The sequence below is a fragment of the Gopherus evgoodei genome, chromosome 8, assembly GCF_007399415.2.
Source record: "Gopherus evgoodei ecotype Sinaloan lineage chromosome 8, rGopEvg1_v1.p, whole genome shotgun sequence".
NCBI classification, from domain to species: Eukaryota; Metazoa; Chordata; order Testudines; family Testudinidae; genus Gopherus; species Gopherus evgoodei.
Window position 1 is genome coordinate 1,618,509 of NC_044329.1, and position 27,085 is coordinate 1,645,593.

The following is a 27,085-nucleotide window of genomic DNA, read 5'->3' on the forward strand; positions in this document are numbered from 1 at the left end:
ATGTAGTCCACACCAGACGGGGCCCTTGCGAAGCCCTCACAGTAGAACTATGTTTCCCATCATGCCCAGCGCCCCGCCCAGCCCGGCGGCCCTGGGGTCTCTGACTGCAGCCGCGTGAGCTCGGAGGCGCCGCCGCCGCGATGCCGAAAGCCAAAGGGAAAAACCGGCGCCGAAAGTTCGGCTACAACGTCAACCGCAAGCGGCTGTACCGGCAGAGCCGCAAGCGGGCGGCGCCCCGTATCGAATGGTGAGCGAGCCGGGCCGAGCCGAGCCGAGCCGGGCCGGGGAGGGGTGGGGCTGGCCGGACCAGGGGGAGCGGGCCGGAGAGCAGGAGGGACTGGGGGTGAGCGGGGGATTTGGACCGAGGGGAGCGGCCGGGGAGAGCGGGGCTGGGAAGGAGGAGGGACTGGGGGTGAGCGGGGGATTTGGACCGAGGGGAGGGGCCGGGGAGAGCGGGGCTGGGAAGGAGGAGGGACTGGGGGTGAGCGGGGGATTTGGACCGAGGGGAGGGGCCGAGGAGAGCGGAGCTGGGGGGGAGGAGGAGGAGGAGGGACTAGGGATCAGCGAGGAGATCTGGAGGGTGAGCTGGGGATTTGGACCGAGGGGAGGGGCCGAGGAGAGCGGAGCTGGGGGGGAGGAGGAGGAGGAGGGACTGGGGGTGAGCGGGGGATCTGGACCGAGGGGAGGGGCCGGGGAGAGCGGGGCTGGGGGAGGGGGAGGAGGGACTGGGGGTGAGCGGGGGATCTGGACCGAGGGGAGAGGGTGGGTCCCTGCCGTGGGGCAGAGTGGGCAGAATACTGGGCCCCATCACTGGTTAGGCCATGTAGTGGGTCAGGGGCAGGCTGTGCCCCTCAGGACAGCCCCCCCCCAGGGTGCGTGCCACCCCATAAAGGGGTCACCGCTACTGCAGGAGAATTAAAGACCCTGCTCCTGGGAGTGTCTGCCCTGGCCCCAGAGGGGGTGGGAGTGTGGGCTTTCCTGAGGCTCCCTCTGGCCAGACACAGGTAGTGGGAACAGGGTTCTTGCTGCATGGATGGGCACTGACTGATGTGGTGATGGGTGTGAAATCACCACTTTCCTCTCTCCTTTGTCTTTCGCCAGCTCCCACATCAGACATGCATGGGACAGAACAAAATCCGTGTCTCAGAACCTGGCTGAAATGGGGCTGGCTGTAGACCCCAACAAGGCGATTCCCATCCGGAAAAGGCATCCGGTAAGTACAGCATAAGAGCAACACACTTCTCTCAAGAGGCTAAACCCCACGGATCAAGAGGGAGCCCAAGGGGTGGAAATGAACATAAGGGAAAACATCAGCTGGGTTATCTGGTAACACTCCCCAATTTGGATGGGTGACAATTCTCCAACGGCACTGGTGGATGCCCAGTCACAACAGACCCCAACTAGACTGGACAAGGTCCTAGAAAATGTGCCCTGCCTTGGTCCCTGGTGTGTGTGGACTCAGTGAGGTCTGCCATCTCGAGTGGCAATGCATTGAGAGCTTATGCATGGGCAAGAGCTGCTGGGTCTCTTACTTGTGGATTCGTTAGCCAGGGGCAGTAGGGTTCGCCTGGCACTTCACTTGGATCAGGGGGGCAGAAAGCAGTGATCAGTCCCCCTCTTTCTTAAAGCAGATGCTGTCAGGCCAAACTTCGCCCTTGCAAATATTGTCAAAGTGGGCTTGTGATCAAGAACCTGAAAGCATCCATGTTCACACAGGCATTTCTCTCAACATCGGCAGTGACTCTAGGCCAGCCAACAGCATAAGAAGTGAACAGTAAATGAGGCTTTTCAAATGCTGAGGTGGTTGTAGTTACATGGACTAGGCAATGTGTTTAAGCCAGTCAGTGGTGCAACCGCTGGGTGAGGAGGGAACAGCCTCCAAAGCTGTGTCTGAATGAACGAGCCCCAGGTGAATGAAGTTTTCTTGAGCTGTCTCATCTCCCATTCATTCAATGCAGGTGATGGAAATGGAGGTTGATGGCCAAGACAAAGGGAAGAGAGTTGTGAAGAAGCCTTATGTCCTGGACGGTTGGTACCACCCTCCTCTGGTTCTAAGAGTGCTCGCTTTACTGGCCGATGTAGCCTCTGGGCACTGCAGTTCCCACTGTGCTCATTTCATGCAAACGAGGTGCAGCTCTCAGGCTTCTGAGTGGGTTGGTAACTTGCCCTCAATTGGGCAAAGCATGGGTTTTTGCTGTTGCAGTGTGCACCCTTCAGCCAAGGATTATGGGTCCCTACTGTGCCATGACTCTGGCATTTATTCTTATGGAGCTGCTGCTTTGTCAGAAATGGCTTTAGAACCCTTGTCTTGTGGGGGCAGGCAGCAGAGGGAGCTCAAGTAGCCAACAACCCGTTCCTAGAGCTGACCTACCACTGGTTCATGTTCTCTGCTCTGGGCCCTAGGGGAGGAGCTGTCTGATGGCTTCCACTTCCCCTCCTCACACCTCCGTGCCTTGCCTTGGTTCCTTCTCACCAGGAAGAGCTCTGCTCCTCTCATCGTTCTCAGAGACCCACTGATCTCTGGTGCTTTTTGCAACAAGGAAACAGAGGCAAAGCCTGTTGGCTTGTTGTCATATCAAAAAGGGGGTGCGTGAAAGCTGGTTTTTGTAGTAGGGCTACAAGCCCCTAGGAGCATCCTGGAAAGCTTCCTGCAGCAGCAGCTCCTCCCCTCTGAGTCCTAGGGCTGGTCTACACTACGGGGGAAAATCGATCTTAGATACGCAACTTCAGCTATGTGAATAACATAGCTGAAGTCGAAGTATCTAAGATCGGATTACTCACCGTCCTCACGGCGCAGGATCGATGTCCGCGGCTCCCCCTGTCGATTCCGCAACTCCGTTTGGTGGAGCCGATATAAGCGCGTTCGGGGATCGATATATCGCATCTAGATGAGACGCGATATATCGATCCCCGAGCAATCGATTGCTACCCACCAGAAGACGTACCCTCAGGCCACGTCCAGACTACCCGCCGTATCGGCGGGTTAAAATCGATTGCTCGGGGATCGATATATCGCGTCTAGATTAGACGCGATATAATCGATCCCCGAGCGCGCTTATATCGATTCCGGAACTCCATCAACCCCAACGAAGTTCCGGAATCGACAGGGAGAGCCGCGAACATCGATCCCGAGCGGTGAGGACGGTGAGTAATCCGATCTTAGATATTCAACTTCAGCTACGTTATTCACGTAGCTGAAGTTGCGTATCTAAGATCGATTTCCCCCCCCCTAGTGTGGACCAGCCCTTAGTGTGGCTGTGAGGCGGGAGATGATAGTTGCATCTAGTATAATACAGGCTGTTAGGGATACTTTGTCCCATACTGATGTGTGAGCTGGACCTTGGCCCAGCTGGGTTTAGGATTCCTTAGTCCATGAACGTCACCATCCGAAGCCGTCAAAGGTCCTTAGTTTGCACTGCCAGCTGCTGTCCCGGGCTTGGGATTTAATCGCTCTATCTCTGATCCCCCAGCCAGGGCATATCTTGAATGCTGTCTCTTCATGACAACCCTCCCGCCTGCTCTCAGATCTAAGCACTGGAGCTGGCCACTGAGCCAATGGGACAGACACACATCACGTGTGGTAGGTGGCCTTGAGTCTGGGAACTTCGAACGCGTGTTCTCTGCTCTAACCCACTGAGCTGCAGTGCTTGGGTTACTAGATGTTGATGTCTCTACCTGCACGAACGGGGAGTGGCCATTAATGTGGGACATGTCCCTGAGATAGACCAGCCACTGCCAGTGATGATGGCTCAGTCTCATTTCCACAGATACCAGGTCAGGGCTCCTTAGAAACACTGCATGATTCTGTCTCTTGTCTGCCTGCTTCACTGTGTCTGCTTGTGGTTCCTAGAGCTGGAGTATGAGGCCAGTCTCCCGGAGAAAAAGTCAGAGACACTCTCCAGAGACCTTATTGACTATGTGCAGTACATGGTACGGAACCATGGCGAGAACTATAAGGTGGGTAGTCCCTGCCTTTGCCGGGGGAGGGTCAGAGGAGGTGTCTGGGAACCTCTGCCTCAGTGCTTGTGGCCACTGGGAGAGTAACAGGGCAATCCCATCATGGCAACTTCTTAGCCATTGGCGGGGGCGCCAAGCAGCCAGAAGTGTTCCGTGCCTTGGAGCCTGTATACCAGTCTGGCTGCTCTGTCAGGGAAATGGCTCTTTGAATCTTCTGGTTTGCATCTGATTCTCCTCTGGGCTGCATGAAACCTCACCCAACCTTTAACCACACCTGCCTGTGAGTGGAGTCGGGTGGGCGGCTCGAGGTGCCAACCCTGTGCTGTGTGCGGCTGGCCGTAAAGGTGTTTGTTCTTGGGCAGTGGGGGTCTCCTGGATGTCTGTTCCATCCAGCCCCCAGCGAGACAGCTTCCCTGACTCTGTCCCCTTTCCCCACCCCCAGGCCATGGCTTGTGATGAGAAGAACTACTACCAGGACACGCCCAAGCAGATCAAGAGGAAGATCAGTGTGTATAAGCGCTTCTACCCAGAGGAGTTCCAGGCTTTCATTGCATCCCTGCAGCAGGTCAAGATGGACCAGCAGTGACTGCTCCCACCCTGCCCTGTTGGACCCACCTGCAGCTGTGGGTCCCATGCTGCCCCTCCCCAGGCAACCAAGGGAAGATTGACTCTGCCTGCTGGTGCCATTTCACCATTCGCAGGCTGGGGCTTGCTGAACTCCATGTAGCTTCTGGTGGGCAGGGATGGAGCCGCGCTCCGTGGGGAGAAGGTGGGAATGAGCATGCGCTAGAATGGGCTCCTCCGTGTGCCTCAGCATAGTGGGGGCGAAAGGAAGAGACAGTCTCTTGTGTCCTGCAGCTCCTAGTTACAATAAATCAGACTCTTCCGAACCAGCCTGAATACACCCTAGTGCAGCTGGCTCAAGGGCTCCAGCTCCTGCCTGTACTGCGCGAAGCCGGGGTGGCCCCGGTGCTGACCCAAGGGAAGTCTTCATTCTAGGGACTGCTCTGGCTCTTCGCAGGCGGTGTAAGCCCCCTGCCCAGTGCAGCCATGGGGCTGGATTGTTCAGAGCCCCCAAGCAAGAGTCCACAGGGCTTTGCTGCTGGCTGCTTGGGAACAGCAGCCCTGGGAGTGGGAGGAAAGGCTGGCAGGGTGCTGCCTTTCCCCAGTGCTACACGTTCACCTGCTGGGACTCATGCTTGCCCTTATCTTTACCAGAGTGACACTCAGGCCTCAGTGGGTCAGAAGCCAGACTAGTGATCAGTGGTACCCCAAAAGCCACAGTTGTGTGAATTCATCGTTCCATTTACTATCGTACTAGTCATATGTAAACAGTATGACAGGGAAATATTTAGTTTTTATAGGTTATTCTCACAGCAAAATGACTGACCAAGTATTTTATCAACTGCGGTTGGTTAATCTAGTAAAAGCATCCTGATTGGTTAATCATGAAATCACAGTGTTCTTATGAGGTGCTGCAAAGAGCCCCTTGCGGCTCCTGTCCCTCAGGCTGACTATCACTGGCCCCTCCCAGGGATTCTTTAGCAGTACAGCAAGGAGGATATCATCCCCTTGGTAACCGAGAGCAGCTCGCAGCCCTCTGTGCTACTGCCCCGAAGGCTCTGCTTATTCAGCACCGCCCAAGAGTCTCCTGCCTGTGCCCTTCTGCAATGCCAGCCCTGGGCGTGGTGGCAGCCAATGCCCTGAATGCATTAAAGTAGCACTGCACAAGTGCTGGGGGGCCCTGTGGCTCCTCTGCCCCTGCCCTGCCTTGTCTCTTAACACAAGGAGAAGGGAAGGAATGGGGGTAGCAGGAAGCAGAGCAATTGCTCAGCTTGGGGAAGCATCTAACCAGCTCCAGAAAACACCTCTCCCCTTCTACACCCATCTCCTGAGCATAGGGCAGGCTGACCAACCTACCTGTGGCCTCTGCCACACACAGGCTGTGATTACAACACCTGGCCTGTAGGCACCTGGAGACAGGACTGGGCAGGTGTGCCCTCTCTTGGCTCCCAGCAAGGACCCTGCGCCCATGCTCTGGCAGGGCTCCCGGGGGCTGCTCGAGAATGTTTCAGCCACTGATGCTGGGGATGATTTAGTCTTCCAGTCGTATGGGCCCAGTACAGGGCTGTGGGAGCCACGACTGCCTTTCCTCACCGCGGGGGTGCGTGTGTGAGTGGAGGGATGTCACTGCAGCCTTTTGCCTGGAGGCTGGACTGGCACCAGCACCTCTGTCTCTAAGGCACCTACTCCATCTGCCCCCTGCAGGCCTCGGCAGCAAGTTACTTCTGGGGGTTAGCAGTACGGGTGTCCCCTCACTGTGGCTCACGGGCTCCGGTACCCGTCCAGCTCACAGCCACAGGAGTCACTTGCCCACAAAGCTTTTTAAAAGGAAGGGAAGAGTCCCTGTGAGGCAGGGGAGAAAAGCTACCCAAAATGGGCTTCCCCCCCACGCCAAACTGTCCCTCCATGGGCAGAAGCTACCCTGGCTAGCCAGCTCCAACAAGCTGAGCAGAGCAAGACAAAAATGCTACCTCCTCCCTGTCAGTCCTGACTGCAGAGGGGCCAGTCTAACTACCAGAACGTGGGCTCCCCTGCATGGCCAGACTGGCCCGTCCCAGCAGCAGGACATGCAAAAGGCCGTTGTCTCTTTGCAACTGTGAGCAGGCAGGAGTGGGGCCCAGGGGAGACTCCTCCCTAGCAGAGGGCAATAACTGCCCATTGGACAGCATGACACCAGCAGCCCTGTTTACCCCATTGCAGGAGCCCTGGCCGCAGGGCGGATTCTGCTCCCTTCACAACATGGAAAGACAATTGCTGCCCGCCAGAGAAGAGCCTCGTTGCAGAAGCTCCTGCAGCCCCTCCTCTGCCCCATCTCCTGCCCTCCCTGGGCCAAGAAGCAGCCACTGGGCCTGCCTGTGCATCCTTCATTTAGATTTGTCAATTTAAGTGTCATTTACCTGGGGCACAACTATCTAACTGGGCTGCAAGACAGCAGGGGCTTTACTTTGGCAATTGATCTTTCATTATCAGCAGGTAAATATGCCCAGTGGTCTGTGATGGGATGGGATCTGAGTTACTACAGAGAATTCTTTCCTGGGTGCTGGCTGGTGAGTCTTGCGCACATGATCAGGGTTTAGCTGATCATCATATCGAGTTGGGAAGGAATTTTCCTCCAGGGGAGATTGGCAGAGGCCCTGGTTGGGTTTTGCCACCTTCTGCAGCGTGGGGCATGGGTCACTTGCTGGAGGATTCTCTGTAGTTTGAGGTCTTCAAACCACGATTTGAGAACTTCAGTAACTCAGACATAGGTTAGGGGTTACAGGAGTGGGTGAGTGAGATTCTGTGGCCTGCCTTGTGCAGGAGGTCAGACTAGATGATCATAATGGTCCCTTCTGACCTTAAAGTCTGTGTCTATGAGTTGTGGAACTGCATGGCCCCTTTTGTGCCACGTGCACCAGGCTGAATGGTGCCCATTCCCCCTGCTGCAGGGGGTTGGGGCTATTGTTTGTAAACATCACTGTGCCCCATCTAGAGGTGGGGGACTCTGTCCTTGGGCTGCATGGGGACAGAGGCTGTTCTCTCATCTTGCCACAGCTCCGTGACTGGGCTGACCAGCTGCGTGCTGATGGCAGCTTGCATAGGCCCCAAGGGGGTGCACGGAGAACCCAATGGGGGATAGCAGCATGGGAGTAGAGCAGCTCTGGCCTGTCAGTGCAGAGCCAGCAGTCTCCAGTCCAGCGCTGCAGGGTCAGTCCAACCTGCCCGTCCTTAGGGTGTGAAGAGCACATCAGAGCTGGGAGAGCAGTTCCACCAGCAGACTCTTCACATGCCGGATGCTGGTGGCAGTGGCCAGTGCGGTGTGGGTGGCGCTCGTGGGCAGCAGGAAGAACTCCCTCTGTCCATTCAGCGTGTGCAGGGCCAGCTCCCGGTGCAGTTCAGCCACGCTCAGCGCGTCACTCTTGTCCTAGGAGAAACCAGGACCAGCTGGGTTTGCATGGTGGCACCCAGCTCCTTAACCCATGCAGCTCCCCTTCTGACAGGGCTATGGAGCGGGCACCCTGGCTTGGGCGGAGTCGGGCATGGCTGGAGCTGCCAGGGCTCACTCCCCTTCGTTGGGAGAAAGGTAGTCCCAGAAAGTGATGGATCTGCACTCGGGCATAGCTTCAGAACCCAAGAACTAGAAGGGATCCCTGCAGTGTAGGGGGAACCTGACCGTGACGCTCCAAGTGCTACTTGGGCCAGAGGACTGCAGCTTAGGAGAGCCTCAGCCCCCTTTTGCACTGAAGTCATTTACATTATTCTTCCCCCGGAAACCACAATTTAACAGAGATGGCAGCTAGAAAGCTGGAGGTCTGAGTTCTCTACTTGAACTAAATTCTGTTCTAGACAGGTTCTTATACCCCACTCATCACCGCAGTACTGGAGCGCCCTCTGAGCAGAGGTGGGAAGGTTTGTGAGGGTCCTTAGTTCCTGGACTTCACATGTCCCTTTTGGGCCCAAGCAGCCCTGCCTCAGGGGTCTGAAAATCCTTTGCTACAACTGGCTGGCCAGGGACAAGGCAGAGCCTTACAAGTTCCCAGAGGAATGAGATGCTGAGATTCTGACCTGTTTATTGGCCAAGACAACCAAAGGCAACCGAGGATCCTCAGCCAGCAGCCAATGCAGCTCCTGTCGAGCTGTGGGAAGGTGTGGCCTGTCCGCAGAGTCCACTACGAACACCAGCACATGGGCCTGACTCAAGTACTGGTTCCAGTAAAATCGCAGGTTCTGGCTGCCGCCAACTGAGACATAAAGAGCCAGAAGTCAACTATGCAGCCAGCCCAGGAAGGGGGGTGGAGGGGCCAGGGGAGCATTTCCGGGGCCCTGCACCCCAGGCTTAAACGGGGGAGAAGACATGGGAAACGGGGGGATGTGTGTGTGAGGGGGATGTGTGTGCTTTGTTAAATGTGGCGTCAGGAAGGAGATAAAACTCCCTCCTGCAGTGGTGGAGAAGCAGTGCCCAGGGGCCTGGGCATCTCTAGCAAAACGGAGAGGCCCTTACCTGTGCAAGTGCTCTAGCAGCTGGTGACTGAGACAAGCACAGAGTTGAAGGTAATTCCCGGGCAGGCTGGCTTTGAGTGCTGGGCTTCTCCAGGTGGGCCAGCCCTGCGGACTAGTTTAAAAGCTCCCTGCTCTGGCAAGAGGGGAGCCCCTCCCCCACCCCGCCAAAGGAGCCCAGGGCCAGCCTCACGTTCCAGCAGGTCGATCTGGAAGCCGTCTGCGTACACTTGGACGGAGTTGAAGCCCTGGGTGGGAGCTGTGCGGTCCTTGGCTGCCTCGCTGGAGATGTAGTGCAGAACACTGCTCTTCCCAGCTCCCTTCAGGCCCAGCACCAGGACCTGCCGCATGGAGAAATCCAGCTGCCAGGAGAGCAAGGGACGAATCAGTAGGAGCAGCGGAGTGGCTGATGCAGGGCCCTGCAAGGGGAAGGGCGGCATTCTCCCAGGTAACGGAAAGAGGTGCTGCCCGGGCCTGGGCCAAGCACAAGCAAAGAAAGTGGCCCCATGTCCCCTGCAAGAACCACAATTCAACACCATCCCCTCACCCCCACGCAGGGCTCGGTGCTGCAAGGGCTGGCTCTGGCTTTTTTGCAGCCCCAAGCAAAATAAATAAATAAATAAATAAATAAAATCGGGGGGGGGCGCCAAGCAGGAAGAAAAAAAACCCTGCCGAGCAGCTGGAGCCAGGGTGCAGGGGGACTCCTTGTGCTGCAGACGTGCAGCAGAGTGTGTGTCCGAGGTAGCCTGGGGAGGGGGAGGGAGCGGGGGGAGAGAGAGAAGGGGGGTGGCCAGGGCTTCAGCGGGGCGCTCGCCACGCAGCCCCTTCTCTGTGCCACCGCCCCCTACAGGGCGGCCAGAGCGGCAACCCAAAAAGAAAAATTAAAAAAAAAGGGTGGCCAGAATGCCGCCCCTTGGAATCCACTGCCCCAAGCAAAGGGCTTGCTTGGCTGGTGCCTGGAGCCGGCCCTGGGTGCCACCCACTGGCAGCTTGGAGCCCTGCACATTGTAACCCCTGGGGGAGGACAAGCAGCCTTATGCCTGGGGCCTAGCAAAGGACTTCACTGAAGAGGTGGCTAGCGAGGGGTTTACCACAGTGTCCAGCTGAGGTGCCCTCCTCTCCCTGCCCCAGTATGTGCCTCGCGGGCTCGCCCTGACCCGGCACAACCTGCGGGCGCATGACTGGAGGGGCAGGAGCAGGGGAGTTGCTGCAGTGGGGCGGGCAGAGGGGGGCTGATGCCAGGCCATAGCAACATCTGGCTGCCACACCCAGGAAGCAGCCCCAGCTCGCCAGGGGGCAGGTATCCTAGGCTGCTCTGCAGTTAAGCCTTTCAATGCCAGGATCAAAATGCCAGCAGGGGCAGGGGGGGCGGAGAGCAGGGCAGGCAAAGCCACCAACTGGGCAAGAAAACCGGGTGGAAACAGGTGAGGGGAAAAGCGAGGCATGGTGGGGCTCGAGGAGGGGACGCCACATCCACTCCGACTCACCTTAGCTGTCCGAGTTGGGGGGTGCAATACAAAAAATCGGGGGGCACATGACCCCCCCACGTCATCTCTGGGCGGAAAAATGAGGGAAACAACTGGCAGGGGCACAAATATGCTTGCTTCCCCAGCGCTAAAACGCCTAGCGTGGGCTGTCGTGGGTGCAGACCGGGCCGGGGCTGTGGGGCTAGTGAGGCCCCTCACCCAGTGCTGCAAAGAAGCACGTTTGGGGGGCGCAGAACTGCTGGCTGCCTGGGGGAGAACGGAGGGCCCCCAGGCCTGGCAATAAGGCGCACGGCTTTGCACTCGCGGCCACGGAGCCCAGCGCCCCCCTGCCCCGGGGACGGGGAGAGAGCTGGCGCCCTGCAGCTGCTCCTGGCAGGGAACCTGAGCAGGGGGGTCTCCAGGCACGTGCGCGGCCCAGGCCCGGGTCCCAGAGCCCCCCCAGCCCCGGCTTTACCTGCCCCGCGGCCAGCGGCGGCTCCCAGCGCGCCCCCCAGCGGCCGCCGCCGGGGAAGTACGTTCTCCAGGCGATGAAGAGGATCGAGCCCAGGGCGGCCACGGCGGCGCCCAGCGCCAGGCTCAGGTGTCCGAAGGCGCCCGGAGGCGCCATGGGAGCCCGGGCAAACGCAGCCGCCGGCCCGCAGGGCTAGAGCCCCCGCCGGCCCGGGGCGCCCGGCTCCCCGCTGCACGTGGCTAGGCTTTTAGAGGGGCCGCGCCGCTCTGCTCCCGTCGCGCGTGGGGAGGAGGCAGGCGGGCGGCGGCAGCGAGCGAGGTGGTTCCTCTTCCTGTTGCTGTTCAGAGTCCAGGCGGGGTGGCTGCATTAACGTGGCTCACGTGGGCAGGGCCGCCGGCCGCGAGTGGGTGTGAGCGCGCGCGGCTTGCCCACGCGGGAGATGCTCGCTGTGCTCTGAGGTGCCGCGGCTACAAAGGGAGGGTCAGGGCGGCCACGAGCCTTGGCTGCCCGTGTGGGCCAAACACGGCTAGTCACAGCTACACTCAGATGTGCCCTGGTACTCAGCAGGGGATGTGCGAGAACCCGCCAAAGCCCCCACGCGTGCCGGCGGCGGCCGTGGGGGGGCACTACTACTCAGGCCGCGTTTCTCGGCTCCCCCTTAGGCGCACTTTGCCCTGCTCGTGCCACGTAGGGGCCCACCCCTGCCTCGCACCGTGGAGCACCCGCTCCAGCACCGCCGCGGGGAGGGCGGCACTTCGAATGGGAAGCCCGGGGATCCCCGCAGCCCGGACAGCCGCGTTCGCTCTGCTCCTCGCACCGCCCGCGAGCCAGCCACGAGCGGACCGGCTGGGGCAGGAACGTCCCTACCCGGGACCGGACCATCGCTGCTTCGTGCACGTGCGGTGGCAGCTTCTTCGGCAGCATTTGCCGGCCGCTGTCCGAGCCAGGATGGTGGATGAGCTGGAGCCCAGGTCCGGCAAGTGCCGTGTCACGCGTGGGCTGCTCCCGAGTGCCCAAACAGCGGGGCCTGCTGGGGGAAGACCCGAAAGCTCTAAAGAGCTTCATGGGGCGGCGCAGACCCCTTTGGGAAGCCTAGCCAGGCTGCAGACCCCCAGGTCCCTGCACCGAGAGCCCCCCGTGACCACTCACGGGCTGCGGGGCTAGTTCCGGGGGCCCGTGGCCTGGGCACTGCGGAGCAGTAGAGCGAGGGGAGGGCTCAGGTAGGCCGGATCCACCTGAGTCTGCTCCTGCTGAGCCCTCCGGGCTGCGCGCGTGGGCCCCACAGGACAGAGAACTACAATTCCCAGCCTGCCTCACGGCGGCCCTCAGCCGCCATCTTCCACTTGCGTCACCGAAGTATCGCGGGACCGCAGCCCTACAGATACTCTGTCCAGCCCCTCCCCCCATCGCTCTCGGTAAGCGGGTGAGGTGGAGACTCGGGCGGGCCCGCGCCATGGAGCCCGCGAGCCGCCCCGTCCCACGCGGCCTTCGCCTCCTGCTGCTGTCCGGGCCGCGGCCCCGGCGGGCCTGTTAGCGCCGGGCGGGGGAGCCCAGGTACCGGCGGGGCCGGGTACCGGCAGAGGCGGGGCGTGGGGAGGGGCCCGAGCCCGGGTACCGAGGAGGCTCCGGGGGGCGGCGAGGAGGTTCCGGGCTGGGCGGGCGCCGCCCGGGGCGGGCCACGCTGCTTTCAGGTGCCTGAGGACGGGCCCGGCCACGCGCAGGCCCGGGGGCTGTGGCCGCGCCGTGGGCCGCAGCCTGTCACGCGTGGGCTGCGGGCTGCGCTGTCGCTTCCTCCAGCGGCGAGAGGCGGGCAGGGGAGCGGGTGCGAGCTGCTCTGGCCGTAGCTCGCCGAGGCTGTCCCGCTTCTGAGCTGTAGCCAGCCGAGGCTCTGGTCTGCAGGCAGCTTGGCTAGCGCCAGCCTCGCCAGGGCATTCTGCCAGCTTCGCCTCCCTTGGCGCGGGCTGTGGTAAGGTGGCTCTCCTGGCTGCTGCTTCTCCTTGTGTGTCTCATCCTGGCTTTGACTGGAGACAGGCGGTAAGCACAGTGCTGGTCACACATCTCACTTCCTGGTTGCTTCCTGACTGGAATATTCTGGACAAGATCCTTTGTCACCCTGTAGTCTACAAATACATTGTTGACGTGTACTTTGAGTTAGTGTTTCATAAGATTATTTTGGCTCATTTACTGTAGTCTTAGTGCCTTTTGCAGATGATAAACATTCTCTATTTTATCAGGTAACGGGAATCAGTTCTGGATTTCCATATAGAGAAACATCTGGATTACAGTCATGGCTTCAAGACAACCAGATATTCCTGGTAAAACTAATTCTTCCCAATAAATTTTAGTCCAATCACCTACGTGACTGTTAATTGTGAGAAGACATGGTTTTATTTAGGCCCTCTAGTCTGGATCAGGTGGATAGCCTGGTTAAGATATTTGGTATCCATTTGATGCTAGTGTGTCAGCTTTTAAATAGTGCCACCATATCAGTGCTCCTGCCAGTGAATTATTTGTGTTGTATCGGTGCCTCAGGGTGCTGTACAAACGCATCTTGAAGACTGTATCCTGAAGACCTTGGGATCTAAAACAGTGGTTCTCAACCTGTTTACCATTGTGTGCTCCATGTGCAGCTCTCTGTGTTATGTGGGCCACAGCCACACAATGTATATACTACCTGTGTGGCCCTGAGGATGTCACTTGGGCCACAGCTGTGGGTTGAGAACCACTGATTTAAACTATTCTAGCTAGTGACTGCCTCAGCCATGACACTACTGACAGACAGTCACATAACTGCTTTTGTCAGAGTTGGCTGCAGTTAATATGGCTGGACAATTAGCAAAGTCTAGAGAATTTGTCATACTCCTGCTATGCAGAAGAGGGTATGAAAGATGGAGTAGGGAGGTGTTCAGGAGTGATGCCCTCCCTAGTATGTGCCTTGTGTGCTCTCCATGCTGGGGTATCTAGGTCTGGTGCAGCCTCCTTCTCATCCCCCACAGCTGCTAGAACTTGTATTCAGTGCTTTCCATAGACCTTGTTAGTGGTCCTATCCCTTAAAGCCATCCAGAGACTGATGTTAATGTTCCTTCCCCGCCCCCTGTTTAATCATGGAAAACTTGTGAGTAGATTTGTTGAGACCTGACAAAGTGTTGCACGTTTTCTCTTCACCTGAGGTTCTCAAAATAGCTGCTTCATTGTTTGGCACTAACTTACCTGATCACATAAATAGGTCTTGTAAGAATGCATGTTACTTGCAAACATTTTTTTGGCAGAACAGCCTTCCAAAATGTAAATAAACTCAAATTCTGAACTTCAACAGTGCTGTTGGATTGCACAAATAAACTCCTAACTGTAGGACCACTTTAGAACTATTACTGGTTTAGCTATATACCAAGTTGTCAGTCTTAATCTCTCAACTCCTGCCGTCTTTAGAAAATTGCGCTGCTTTTTCTCCCAAATCAGACTCGGTGCTCCTGTTCAATGGCAGTCTTACCACATGGATTTTCTTTAGTCATTGGTGAACTTTGTGTTTTAGCCCACAATATACACAACTGCTTAACAGATTGCTACTTAGAGTGGTGTTGCTTGAAGTACTGCTGTTAACTGTGACTGACTGATGTGAAGCAGTAGTTATGGCTAATTTACTTTGTGATTAAAGTGTCCCATCCAAGCTGATAGTTGGAGTGAGGCTAGTAAAACAAAACAGCTCCGATAATTTTGCAAAGGCTGCATAATTCTGACTAGTGTTTCTTACAAAGGGGTATTGCAGCTTATGTCTCCTTGGTTTTGCAAGCGCAGGCACTTCTCCAGCAACTTCTAAGAATAATTTGTTTTTCCATGTAGAAACTTGTTTTCCAAAATAGTGAAACTTGTACCAAGGATAATCTCCTCCTTTAACAACCACATCAGTATATCCCCAAGGTAACTGCCCATTAAAAGTCACTTAGACCACAGACTTTACTGGTCCTTTGGGTAGCTGCTTAAGACAAGCTACATAACACTTGCTTCCTTATGGAAGCACCTATCTCATTTCGGGAGTGGGTTTTACTGGTGTGAGCTGTACCATGTCTCTGAAGACTTAATGGATTTTAAAGAATCGGTGTTCTTAACCAGTACAGAGATAATCCAGTTTGATATGTCCAAGATGCATCCCACTGTGAAAGCTGCCATCTTTGTTCTTAGCTATTGAGCATGGCTCTGGAGGGCTTCTAGGAAAGATGTCCCTGCCTATTGGAATGCATCGTCGGGCATTCAGTTATGATGATGCCCTGGAGGATACTGCACCGATGACTCCTCCCCCTTCAGATATGTGCTCCAATGTCCTGTGGAAACAACCGGTCATCCCAGAGCGAAAGTACCAGGAGCTTTCAAAGGTATGCACTCTAGAATGGGTGAGGAGGTGGCAGGGAGGTATCTGCTGGATTCTAATTGGATGAAAACCAGGAACTCTTCTGGATTAAGCAAGAGACTACTACTTTAAGGTGACCTTCAGAGGTGAATCGAAACTGGGAGTGCTTTGATTCAGGACAATTTCCTGATTGATATTAGAAACGTAATTCTTGTGCAGTTGTGAGCCTGACTGAAGAGGTAGATAAATATCACAAGGGTGAAAGCTCACCAATTGAGAAGGAGGGACTTTTAATCAGAGTGCTATGCAGAATCTTGGCCAACACTGACTTAATGCTAAGGACTAACACAGACCACCTTTCTCTAAAATGTCAACTTCAACAAGCCTCCCCCTTAACTTAATACATATCTTCTGAAACCTCCAGCAAAGCCAGAGCTGACATTCCTGCCCCCCACCCCTCCATTTCTTTGGGTGCTGGTAGGGAAATAACTTTTCAGGCTCTCTTTTTTTTTTAGAAAGAAACAAAGGCATAACTCCAATTGTTGCCTTTTAAAAAAATGTAAGCCTGCAACCTCTGAAGAGTATGAGTGTGTCCTCTGTGATTCTGTCCACTTAAGCAAATGCATAGTGTCTGGTGACCATAAAAAGAATATTTTCCAAGAGCTTTTCTAAATGAGAAACTTGTGTGAGTGTTAAGGTGTGAATTTAAACTGATACAGTTAAATCAGTGCAGAAGGCATGTGGCTGCTCTTTGGGTATAAGAGCAGCTTATTTGATTAGCTAGCTCTGTTAGGATCAGATTTAATTAAACTGAAGCAAGTCACACTTTTACTGAAATGTGTGTCCATGCAGTCTTTTGAATAGGCTTAACCGTATCTGTTTAAACTGGTTTTTATTCTACCAGTGGAACTTCCTTGTGAGGATAAGTCTTAGGTTGGAGCATGGTGTAAAGAACCAGTGCCCAGCACTGAGAAGAGTTTTACCCTCTGTTCAAGCTGCAAGAGTAGTTTGTCAGTTGAAAAGGTACTTTATAAAATGAGAGCAACAAATTAGAATTCAGCACACACAATCCCCAGAGTCTAGTTAAGAATGGCAAGAATTCAGCAGACACAATCCCCAGAGTCTAGTTAAGAATGGCAAGAATTCAGCAGACACAATCCCCAGAGTCTAGTTAAGAATGGCAAAACTTTGGGCTTAAGCTACTTGACCAAGGTTAGATGTCTTAAAACCAGTATAAAGTATTGGAGTAGGACCTAGAGTAATAACATTAAACTTTGAGCTCCATGACTTCTATACAGGTCTGATCTCTCTAACCAGGATGCTGGCTAGCAGCTTTAGTGCCATCTATCAAAGAATCTTCTTTCATGGAGAAAGACCTGTCACATGGTTTGGTCAGATTGGGCCCTGAGTGGAAAGAGAAGTGGTTGGTTCTAGTTTCCTCCCCAGTGACCTTTACCATTCAGACTAACAACCTTCTGGCTATGAGCCCAGTGCTTTCCAAATCCATGTAAGAATGAATGCCTGTTTGTCAATAGATAACAGGATCGTCCTGTCATGGAAGGACACTAAAATGTCCATTTCCTTAAGAACACAGAAGTGCCAGTTATGATTAGTCTTAACACTTAAGCAACAGAAGTTGACTTTTTTGCTTAACCGGTTATGTGTTGGTTAAAGCCCTGTTGTGATGAGAATTCAGAGGAGGTGTGTAATGCTCAAGAGGTAACTTTTTCCCCTTTGTCTTAAACTGTACCTCACTTCCTCTGCACAGGTTGAGGAAGGGGAGACTAGCATGTATCCACCTGTCATAACCCCCTCATCTTCCACTGAAAGTGTGAACAAGGTCCCAGTGGTGAAGGCCAAGGCCACTCATGTCATCATGAATTCTCTCATTACAAGTAAGAACTCTGATGTATTTGTAATAGGCTACTTAATAGATATGGGAGTGGGCTATGTGCTGAGATCACATGCAAGGCTACAGTCCACATGACCAGATTTCATGGCCTAATTCTTCAGCCAGCCTCAAAACCATTAGACCTAACTATGGAATTTGTGTAGGAGAAAACAATTTTCATGCACTTGAGGGGGGGCCCTCATAAGCTTTGCAGGTGCACTAATGGAAAAATGCAGGAAACTGCCCTAAATCAAGTGCTAGATGAATAAATCTGAAACTCTGTAAACATTCTTTCTAATGTTGGAACTGGGTTGGTGATGGGGGTGTGGAGAAATTGGTTTTACAATAGTCTTATTTTTGTTACAAGGCTCATGAGAGCAGATGCTACCAGCTGTCACTTGTTTGCTTATTAGCTCGTTCTCTTTAACCAGTAAGCATGATTTTAAATTGGACCAGAGTGAAGGAGGATTGACCTGTGAAGCTAATAGAGTACTTTAAGTGTAACTCATTGGCTTCATGTATGTATTGTCAGCAGTATAGCTGTCCTGAAAATTAACAAGAACTTTGTGCTGTTAACAGTGGGGCTTTAGAATGAGATTGGATCTGTAGTGCAGCAAGATCTGCTTGCTCCTTATGAGTAGATGCTAACCACTAGGATGTAACTCTGTCACTGGATCTTCCTTTATTGCTGCCTGGCTATCTAAAGCTCAAACTTTAATATTCAAGCAGTACTTCTAGCCCTGTGGTGTTTGTCTTAGCTGAGCGTTCTGGAAGTTCACAAAGAGCACATGGTAGTTGTCTTTGAAGCTCTCTTATAGAAAGCTGACAGTCCTGAGCATCTTGCTAAAAGCAAGTCTGACAAACAAGTCAGCAGTGAGGAACCTAGTTCTAGTTGAAGTGTAGCTTCTGTACTGCTTTAATGATGGACAAGCATTCTGTAGGAAACCATCAAGTTCTCAAAACACAGTTTTTCCATTACTTAAGACTTTACAAGTAGTTTTATCAATAAGAATTAAAACCTTCAAAAACCACTAAGATTTCTGACACATTTTTCTGAAAGACTGCTGCATTAGCTGTTCAGAACACCTGAGTCTGAAGTAAAGAACTGGCAGCAATACTTGTGTATATGGAGTTTGGATGCACTGGGATTATTTTAAGTGGTTATCTTAACTGCCTGGAATTTTAGAAATATTCTAATTCAGGAGCAACACCAGCTTTCACCTGTCTGGCTGAGATGCGCTTGTGACAAGCCCTGTGATTTGGGAGCAGTCTTAGTGCAAAGTTCCACATTGTTCTGTTTACTAAGAACCCCAATGACTAACCTGTCTTTCTGATCTGTTGAATTAGAAATTGTATCTCTCTCATCTGTTTGTCACGTTCTATCTCTGTGCTGACTCATCACAATGCTAAATTCTGAAAACCTCATTTCTCAGTTTCTCGTGCTGCCTTTGCGTTTCCCAGAACTGCATGCAGGCAGCAGTGTTTTCCTCTGGCTTGTGTGACTGTCTCATCTCATTTGTTCTAGAGCAGACTCAGGAGAGCATTCAGCGCTTTGAACAGCAGGCAGGGCTGAGAGATGCTGGATATACTCCCCACAAGGGCCTCACTGCTGAGGAGACAAAGTACCACCGTGTGGCTGAGGCACTCCATGTAAGACATTTGTCTCATATTCTGCTTTGACTTTCTTGTAGTTTGTGTGCTGCTTTACCTCTTCCTCTGAGGGACTCAAATAGCCCGTAGAGTTCGTGAAGGGCTCATGGAACTGTTTTGGGGCTTACTCTCACTGTTCGTAGCTGTCAGTAGAACTCTGTATTGGTAACAATGGCCGGATTTTTCTATTTAAATAGCCCGTCTCGGCTTTGTTTCATAGTCATGCATTTCACTAGTTTTGCAATGACTACGGACAATCTGTGGCTTCCCTGAAACTTAACTCTCAGATTCTAGTAGGTGAGTCTTTAGTATGTAAATAGATGTGACTGTCTGTTACAGTATCGCTCAAATCAAATCAATTGTGAATTCTTTTCAGTGGGGGTGGGGGATCCACCCTGAAGATAAATTACGCTTTAAAATTGTAAATTGTGAATCTCTGTGGCTGGACCTCTCTGAGGCTGGACATGCCATCCTGCCATGGCACTGCATGTGTTCAAAAGGATGTTAAAACTTCTTAAAATACATGAATAAAGCTTCAGGGTGTGAATACAACTATCACCAATTCTTGCTTTCCCAAATAACTCATTTCTGCTTCCTGCCTTTGTGCAGACTCCTCTGCTACCTCCATTTCTGTTGCTTTCAAGGGCATGTAAGAGACCAGCTGTCTTCCAGCTCCCATTCCCCTTAAAGGAGCAGTAACTCAGGGCTGCTCCACTACCTGCCTCTCTCATTCTGCAAACACATAGCTGTTCTAACTACTTTGACTTGCTTCCCTGTCCCCTCCAGAAAAGAAGCCAGCAGGCTCCATTCCCCTAGGCAGTCTCTACTTTGTAAGGGAACAGATTATTGGCTTACTAAATTACTGAGATGCTTGTTAAAGTTGAAACGTGCAAAAGAGCAGTGCCTGATTTGCAGAACTCGAAGACTTCTACTCAACTCCTTCCTGCAGCAGTTCACTTTGGTAATCTTGAACTTCTCCTGTAATAATTTTCTTCAGATATCATGGGCAAGTAGAGTAGAAAATACTCCCCGTCCCAATGTAGGATTAGAGATGTCTGTAGTGATTGATAGTTCTCCTTCACAGTTACTAACTTGGAATGTCACAATCTGCTTCAGCGATGCAGAGCTTGGCAGATGAAGCTTACATAACTGTGTAGTCATTCTGGTCTGAATGCATTTCTACTTCTCTTACAAAGCACTGAATTTATTTCTCTCCTGTAGTCTTGGCTTCAGTGTCTTTGACTGTGTTAGACTGAGCTATCAAACTTCATTACACCAGAAGTCAAGAATGCAATAGATGTGAGTGCAGCTTTTCTCTGAGAAGTAACTCTTCAAAAAAAAAAAACACAAAAAAAAAAACAACCCCTGTGATCTCATCTTCCACTTCCATATAAAACCTGCTCAGCTTACAAATAAAGATATGTTTGCTGCTACGACAAATCCAAGCTGTCACAGAATCTGATGGAGGGGGAAAATTCCTGAATCCCTCTTCAAACCATGACTGCTGTTAAAGATCGCTTTGTGCTGTCCGGAAGAACTTGAAATAATCTGGTTGGTGTGCACTGGGTCACTGACATGTCTTCTGTTTGCATGGGCAGGAAAGCATTTAGAATCCTACTGCTGACATGGCTTACAATTATTAAACAATGATAACCTATTTAGAGGTAGCAACTAGATAGATGAGTTAAATGCGTGAAGCTGGTGGGTCTTCTGGCACCTAGCCATGACAGTGCTATTAGTGAATATTGCAAGGATACAGATGTTAGAGTTCTCTGGATAAACTAGCTTCACTGCCGATTCAGATTACCTCTTCCTTGTAAATGCCAGTCAAGATCCTAACAATGCACTGGCAGAGGGTAGTGTGACTCCAAAGCATGTATGATTTTGAACTGTTACCACTGGCAGTCTTCAGGCTGGAGTAGGTAACTCAAGACCTCATTCCAGAAATGCTCTGGTAGCTAAACTGACAGCCTGAAATGGGGAGCTCTTACTGTGTTGCATACACTTTAATAGGCACTCTTACAGGCAGACCTTGTAATGCAGTAAGCTGTAACTCCTGGTATACTAGTCCATCAATTAAAAGGGAAGTGGCATGCTCATCTTAAAACTGATTAGTCTTTACTCCTAGCCCTCTTGTTGAAAGGTTTATATTGATTTTTGTTTTCCTCTTGCCCTTTCTAACAGAAGTTAAAGATGCAAAGTGGAGAGATGACCAAAGAAGACAGACAGACATCTTCTACTCACTCCAGTCCAGACAGCACCCCCCACTCTTCTCCCAAACAGAAACACAGGTACAATCCCACACAGGGCAGTTCCTTGCCTCCAGGAGCTGGCTTCCTTCAGGCCACTTAAAGTCAGAGTTGCAACAAATAACTTTTCCTGCCCAGTACTGGAGAACTCAAATATCTTATTAAAGGGGTGGAGTTCAGAGCTTCCCCTGGATTCTCTGTAGAAATATTCAGTTCTGAAGGGTCAGATGGACGAGATTAGTATGAGAGCTTCTAGAACTCTTTGTGGGTGCAAACTCTTTCTACTGGGGGTGGGCAGACACGTACATGTCCATGGAGGTAGGGAAATGGCTTTAAAGCAAAAGGTCTATTCATGCTTGCTTTGGGAGTGGATGCTTCTGATGGTCCTCTGGTGCCAAAGACTAAACTCATGTTTCTCCTTCCAGTTGTTACATACTCCAAAATGCAACAAAGAATCCTGTGCCACCTTAAAGACTAACAGATGTATTGGAGCATAACGAAGTGGGTATTCACCCGTGAAAGTTCAGACGCATGTATTCACCCACAAAAGCTTATGCTCCAATACATCCCTTAGTCTTTAAGGTGCCACAGGACTCTGTTGCTTTTTACAGCTCCAGACTAACACGGCTACTCCTCTGATACTATACTCCAAAATGATTCTTTTCCTCCAGGGGTTGGTTTAGTCAGGGACCCTCCAGTTCTATCACTGGCTCAGACTTGGTCTCCATGGATTCCGATGGCGGGGACAGAGACAGAATATCCTCTGAAAAATGGAGCCTTTTTGGACCCAGAGCTGTTCAGAAATCCTCTAATGATCCAGGTATGTGCCCTCTAGGAGGAGAACCCTTCTCAAAAGCTGCCATAGGTGGCAGGAGACGACACTGCAAACACTTAATTCAGAGTGGTTACAAGTCATCCATATGAACTGTGCACCAGTGATGCTGTCATTACCCCTAAACCCTAACTAGTCAGTGAAAACTAGCACAAAGTGGCCATGAACAGATTTCCATACAAACTCGGCTGTGTTATGTAACAGCCTTGCAGCCTTTATTTCTAACTGCATCTTGTGTTTCCCAGGCCTTTTCTCAGTGTCTAAAACTAGAGCATCTTGTGGGTGTGCCAGTGGACACAGACAAGTGGCAGGTGGCCACTGGTCTCTTTGGTGACAGTACTGACACTTCTGCAGCCTCTCCCTGATGGCAGGGGATGTGCTTGAGGGCTGCAGAGCTGCATGGAAGGTAGACTGTCAAATATATGGTACCACACCTGTCAGCAGCTAGTTATGTAATTATACCATCTCTGCCTCCTCCATACTAGGATGATGCTATCTGTGGGGGTGACTGTCTGCTGCCCTCCCAGGGCTTTGGTACACTTCTGCATGGATCTTTGAGGAACATGCACTGTAGGGCACTAGCTACACTCTCTAGGGGAGCTGGGAGGGAAAACAATGTGAAATGGTGCTTCTGTGTGTGCCTTGCACACATCAAGGCAAGACCTTAACCTTCAGTTTTAAGAGCCGCTTCCTTATGTTGCGGACCTTGATATGTGACTGTTCTGTAAAACCTGAGTGAACTGTTCAATATTTGACTTTTTTTTTTTTTTTCCTGTTTCTTATCTGCTGTAACAACTTCGTCCCTCAGGGGCCTTTACCATCCAGTCCTATAAGGGTGCCCAGAAGCCATCCCCAATGGAGCTGATCCGTGCCCAGGCCACCAGGATGGCAGAGGACCCAGTTACCTTCAAACCACCCAAGATGGACATTCCTGTTATGGAGGGGAAGAAACAGTCGGCACGGTCCCATAACCTCAAACCGCGGGATATGAATGTGCTCACTCCCACGGGATTCTAGGAATATCATTGCCTCCAAGGAAGGATGTTCTTGGTAATGGATTAACAGGTGGTTTCGGGTATGCTTCCCCATCCCACTTTCCTGCACAGTTACCTAGGAAAGTCTTTCTTTTTCCATGTCAGAGCACCAATGAGACAGAAACAAGATCTGGAAAACAACCGTCACTACTTCTGTAGCACAGCCTGAATCCCCTGCTTTTTTTAGAAAGTTTCTGTAATAGCACCAAGTCCATATAAATTGTCCTGTGTCAGCTGCAGTCCTATTTATCTGTACAGCAAGATTCCACTGGGAGATGTGCGCTGCTCTAAAACCTGAAAATCCACCCCTTCTTGGGAGACCTCTTCCTGAGCATCTTCCTGTGCTGAGTGGGCTGTCCTGCCCAGTTATGTTCTAGGCTTCTACTTCTCAGCTCAGGGCCCTGGTCAAGTTGCCAGAAGGACAGCATGCTTCTCTAGGATATAGACAACACCAGCAGCCGGTGGCCTTGTGCTAGAGACCAAAAACCTCCAGCCAAGCCTCTTGAAGATCTCTATCAAGATTCCCTTACATAATCATGTAGCTCCCCTGCTCTGCAATGTCAGTTTATAGTAGTTCCACATCTAGTGTTTTTTCTTTTTAGGTTTCTTTGTTAAAAGGATAACTGGTCCATGAACAGTGACCATTCTAAAGATCAGCTCTTAGTGTTAAATTCTGCTGTGCAGTTCTGTACTGGTGCTTGGTGGCAGGGGGAAACTTTTACTTTTGCTGTCGAAGGGTTTCATTTTCCAGTGGGTCCAGAGGAGGAGATGACCAGAGCTAGTGTGGCTTGAACTAAACCCTTCATTCTCGTCTCAGATCTTTGCATGGTAATCCTATTCTGCTGCTTTCAGTGGGGAGCACAAATGGAACTACAGTCGATGTGGCACTTTGTCTCGGAGTTCTAGTTGTATCTTGTTAGAGTGTGTGTGTGTGTGTGTGTGTGTGTGTGTGTGTGTGTGTGTGTGTGTGTGTGTGGAAGGGATGTAGCAGTTAAAGGACATGGACAGTCCCTCTTATGTAAGATCTTTATTTCTCAACATCAGATTCATGCAGGCATTGAGGGGGGACTAACAGAGAATTTAATCTTAAACATTCCTCCTGTGCTCTGGTAAGACTTAATATTTTTCTTAGCCTAGATTTCTACACATTCATGGGAAACAGTCAACACACACCTTCACGTCTCTTCCTCCACAGAAGTGGGGAAGAAAGTTCTAAGCAGCCTCTAATTCACTAAGCAGTGGACTGAGGGTTTGTGTGAAATTTCCATACCTGCCCTGTGGCAAACTGGTCACTTTAGATTCCTTGACAGGTACTGGCCTGAACTTCTCCCTTTCCGTAGTGGTCACTGTAGCAGTCAGGTGGCATGTAAGGCCCAATCTTGTTGCAGCCTGTGTTAAAAGCATCTTATACTGAAATGTCTTTCCTTAGCCTCTCTTTGGAGCTCCATGTCCTGACTGCACTGCAAGGCTTAGCTCCCCCAGCTTTGAAGCAGCATGGTTTGTAGCACAGCTTCATTTCAGATTCTTCACTAATGGCAACCCCTGTCACGTGTGTGTGTGCGGATAGCACCAAGGACTCCTGCCCTAGTAATCAATTGTCATTATGGATTGGAAGTGCGTATGATCAGTGTTAATCAGACTTCTTTGGCTTCTGTTAATTTATTTGTGCTCATGTCGTTTTTATTATTTTTTTTTAAATGGGCCTAACTGTTACAAGGGAATAAAAGCCCGTGTGAGTGGAGATCCGTGGTGGTTCTTGCAGCAGCAGGGCTGGTGAAGTGCCTGAAGGAAAGAGGAGCAAACGTGATCTCCACCGGGCTCCTTGCTGAGTAACTAGTGAACTCTTCTCTGTCTAATCTGTGACATGTAGGCACAAGTCTGGTCACAGCATCATTTACTTGTTTTTGCATTACAATGTCTGTTGCTTTGTACTATCCCTTCTTGAAAGGAAGATAGTGATGCTTCGTCTGGGCCCTAAGGGAGGGAATGCTGTTGTTACAGAACTTAACAATTAGAAGTGCTCATGAAACTAGAGCCAATGGAAAGTCATTGTTGGGGGATTTCCTCACTTCCTTAAGCTGCAGCTCCCAGGCTGGTAAAGGGCAGCTTTCCCCATGCCTGGGGAATAGTGTGGCCCTCGCAGGTTCAGTAAGTGTGTAGCCAACCTCCTGGGGAATCTGCTAGATGGTTGTCTAAGGCTCCAAAACCAGTGTGTGAGGCCGCAGTGCAGTACACATCTAATCTTGCCTCTCTAATTTAGCTTTGACTGATTTTTTTTTTTTTTTAAATTTAGCTTTTAAAAGGAAAGGAAACACTGACGCATGTGGCTTGATGCCACTCCAGTACCCGGCCCTCCACAGCTAACAGGGTACACAAGGGTGTCTCTTCCCTGCATTGCTCAGTATGCAGTTAGCTGTGTGCCTATACAACATTCCTGAGTGGAACTCCCCTTGAACTGAATAGTACAATTATAAACTTCATTGTACCTCTTCAGAGTCTAATTGAACAGTTAGAACTTGATGAACTCAACCCCTTTTTTCAGCAGTCTCTTTGCTATAGCTCTTTCACCCTGTTGATGTGAACTCTACTCCCAGCAGCTTTGCTGCAGTGGCTGTTGGATTCCCAAGGTGGTATTAATCTGGAAACGGACTAAAAAAATAAGTGGTTTCTTTTTGCAGTTTTCGTCTAGTCAAATAGCTGAGCCGTTTGTGCTCGCTTCCGCCAGCTCATCACCTCTAGGCAGAGACCGAAGCTGGGAAATGTCACTAAAGGACCAGCTTCAGTTTCTGGAGAAGGGGCATGCGGGTGCTTGCTGTTGCGCTTAAACAAATGTGCCTTCCATCCAGAGTAACCATCTAGCTGTTAGAAAATGTGTGCTATCCTGGAAGAGCAGAACTCTTCCCCTCCCCCTGTATAGTTCCTAGTACTGTTGACACATTCATTGTCTCTGGTCAGGGGCTTATTTCTACAGCTCATTCAACCGACAAATGTAAAAAATGTACATTTCTATTGTAACAGAGCCTCACAGGGCTTCAGAACTGGCAAGCCTGGGTCCCTAAAAGGCAGGCTCATAGCCCTCTTCTTAGCACCCCACCTCTCAGAGGGGCGAGAGCAACTGTGTCTACAGCCCTAGTCACTGCACGGTAGGTAGGAAAACACAGCTGCTGCTTGCTGTCCTCTTAGTGTGTGAACTGGAAAGTGAAATGTGACTGGTATGGCTGCGGTGTTGACCAGGACTGTAGTACAAAAAGCAAATGGCACCAGTGTTCCCTGCTGTAGAGTGGTTGTAGTAGGGTCCTTGGTGGGCTGGGTTGTTCAGCGGTTAGTGTCCACTCAGCCAGGGGATGGAGCAGTGCTAGGAGAACCTGGGGCTGCCCACTCTACTGGGCTCTGCCCCATGGCCCTAAGAGGGTCAGCAGTGTTGAGCTGGGGTGGGGAAGGAAGGGGAATATGGACCTTCTGTGTTACCCTTCCTGGCTCACTTCCCAGCACTGCGCTGTGCGCTTCTGGTCCCAATAAGAAAGGACCCAAGCTGGGTTCAACACACAATCTGTCCCCTTTAGCAGGAGACTGCAGGGTAGGTCTGCACTTCTCCCCCACCTGCTCCCTCTGATCTGGGTGCTGGGCAGGTGGCCCCTTTTCAACTCTGTCTCCAGTTAGAGCATGCTCAGCAGGGCTGGAGGGGCAGGGCTCGCTGGGCCCAGTATACCTTTAACCCCTTCTGTCCCAGTGTGGCGTTTGTACACTGCATCACAGGGGTGTTATGAGGGTAAATCCCTATGAGAGGGAGGTGTTCAGATAGGATAGTGGGGCCATAGGAGTGTGAGAGAGGCACACAGATTGTTCTGAAACACTAGACTGTCCAGTCTCTTCCCCCCCCCTAGTTCCTGGGTCTGCCTCAACCACTTCAGAGCACAGTGTGCTTCCTTGACTGCAAAGAATAAAGCCACTGTGAAAGGGGGCAGGGGAAGGAAGAATTTTCCAGTCTTTGCATCGCTTCTTAGGTTAGCTGATCTCTAGAGGAAGTATATTGTCTAGTTTGTTGCCAGTTTGCTTTACCTGTTGCGTTAGTCTGAAACTCCAGATGCTGAACATAAACTTGCATCCTATGCTCAGCGGTTATTGTCAGCGCAGGACTTGTGGATACAA

General features: G+C 51.7%; 3 protein-coding genes across 9 annotated transcripts; 2 read left to right on the forward strand and 1 right to left on the reverse strand.

Moving 5' to 3' along the window:
- The first annotated feature begins 57 nt into the window (after positions 1-57).
- On the forward strand, positions 58-5,411 carry NOP16 (NOP16 nucleolar protein). Of its 2 annotated transcripts, XM_030571410.1 has the most exons (6): positions 58-247; positions 1,102-1,213; positions 1,959-2,028; positions 3,471-3,580; positions 3,851-3,957; positions 4,400-5,411. In XM_030571410.1, exons 1-6 carry the CDS (start codon positions 141-143, stop codon positions 4,623-4,625), a joined length of 732 nt encoding a protein of 243 aa, XP_030427270.1. In that variant the 5' UTR covers positions 58-140; the 3' UTR covers positions 4,626-5,411. The 2 variants fall into 2 exon arrangements, with proteins under 2 accessions (XP_030427270.1, XP_030427271.1); XM_030571411.1 differs by lacking the exon at positions 3,471-3,580 and having other exon boundaries at positions 59-247.
- Positions 5,412-7,297: 1,886 nt separating this feature from the next.
- Positions 7,298-12,335, reverse strand: ARL10 (ADP ribosylation factor like GTPase 10). 3 transcript variants are annotated; one of them, XM_030574042.1, is made up of 4 exons: positions 11,803-12,335; positions 9,191-9,359; positions 8,566-8,741; positions 7,298-7,924 (listed from the first exon to the last, which is right to left on the reverse strand). In XM_030574042.1, exons 1-4 carry the CDS (start codon positions 11,998-12,000, stop codon positions 7,748-7,750), a joined length of 720 nt encoding a protein of 239 aa, XP_030429902.1. In that variant the 5' UTR covers positions 12,001-12,335; the 3' UTR covers positions 7,298-7,747. The 3 variants fall into 3 exon arrangements, with proteins under 3 accessions (XP_030429902.1, XP_030429903.1, XP_030429901.1); XM_030574043.1 differs by lacking the exon at positions 11,803-12,335 and adding an exon at positions 10,939-11,091; XM_030574041.1 differs by lacking the exon at positions 11,803-12,335 and adding an exon at positions 10,939-11,091 and having other exon boundaries at positions 9,191-9,416.
- Positions 12,336-12,390: 55 nt separating this feature from the next.
- On the forward strand, positions 12,391-24,677 carry KIAA1191 (KIAA1191 ortholog). Of its 4 annotated transcripts, XM_030574038.1 has the most exons (9): positions 12,391-12,489; positions 13,170-13,250; positions 15,115-15,305; positions 17,049-17,175; positions 18,697-18,821; positions 21,006-21,112; positions 21,742-21,890; positions 22,711-22,952; positions 23,042-24,677. In XM_030574038.1, exons 2-8 carry the CDS (start codon positions 13,223-13,225, stop codon positions 22,917-22,919), a joined length of 936 nt encoding a protein of 311 aa, XP_030429898.1. In that variant the 5' UTR covers positions 12,391-12,489; positions 13,170-13,222; the 3' UTR covers positions 22,920-22,952; positions 23,042-24,677. The 4 variants fall into 4 exon arrangements, with proteins under 4 accessions (XP_030429898.1, XP_030429897.1, XP_030429899.1 ...); XM_030574037.1 differs by having other exon boundaries at positions 22,711-24,677; XM_030574039.1 differs by lacking the exon at positions 12,391-12,489 and having other exon boundaries at positions 13,183-13,250; positions 15,046-15,305; positions 22,711-24,677.
- Positions 24,678-27,085: the final 2,408 nt, after the last annotated feature.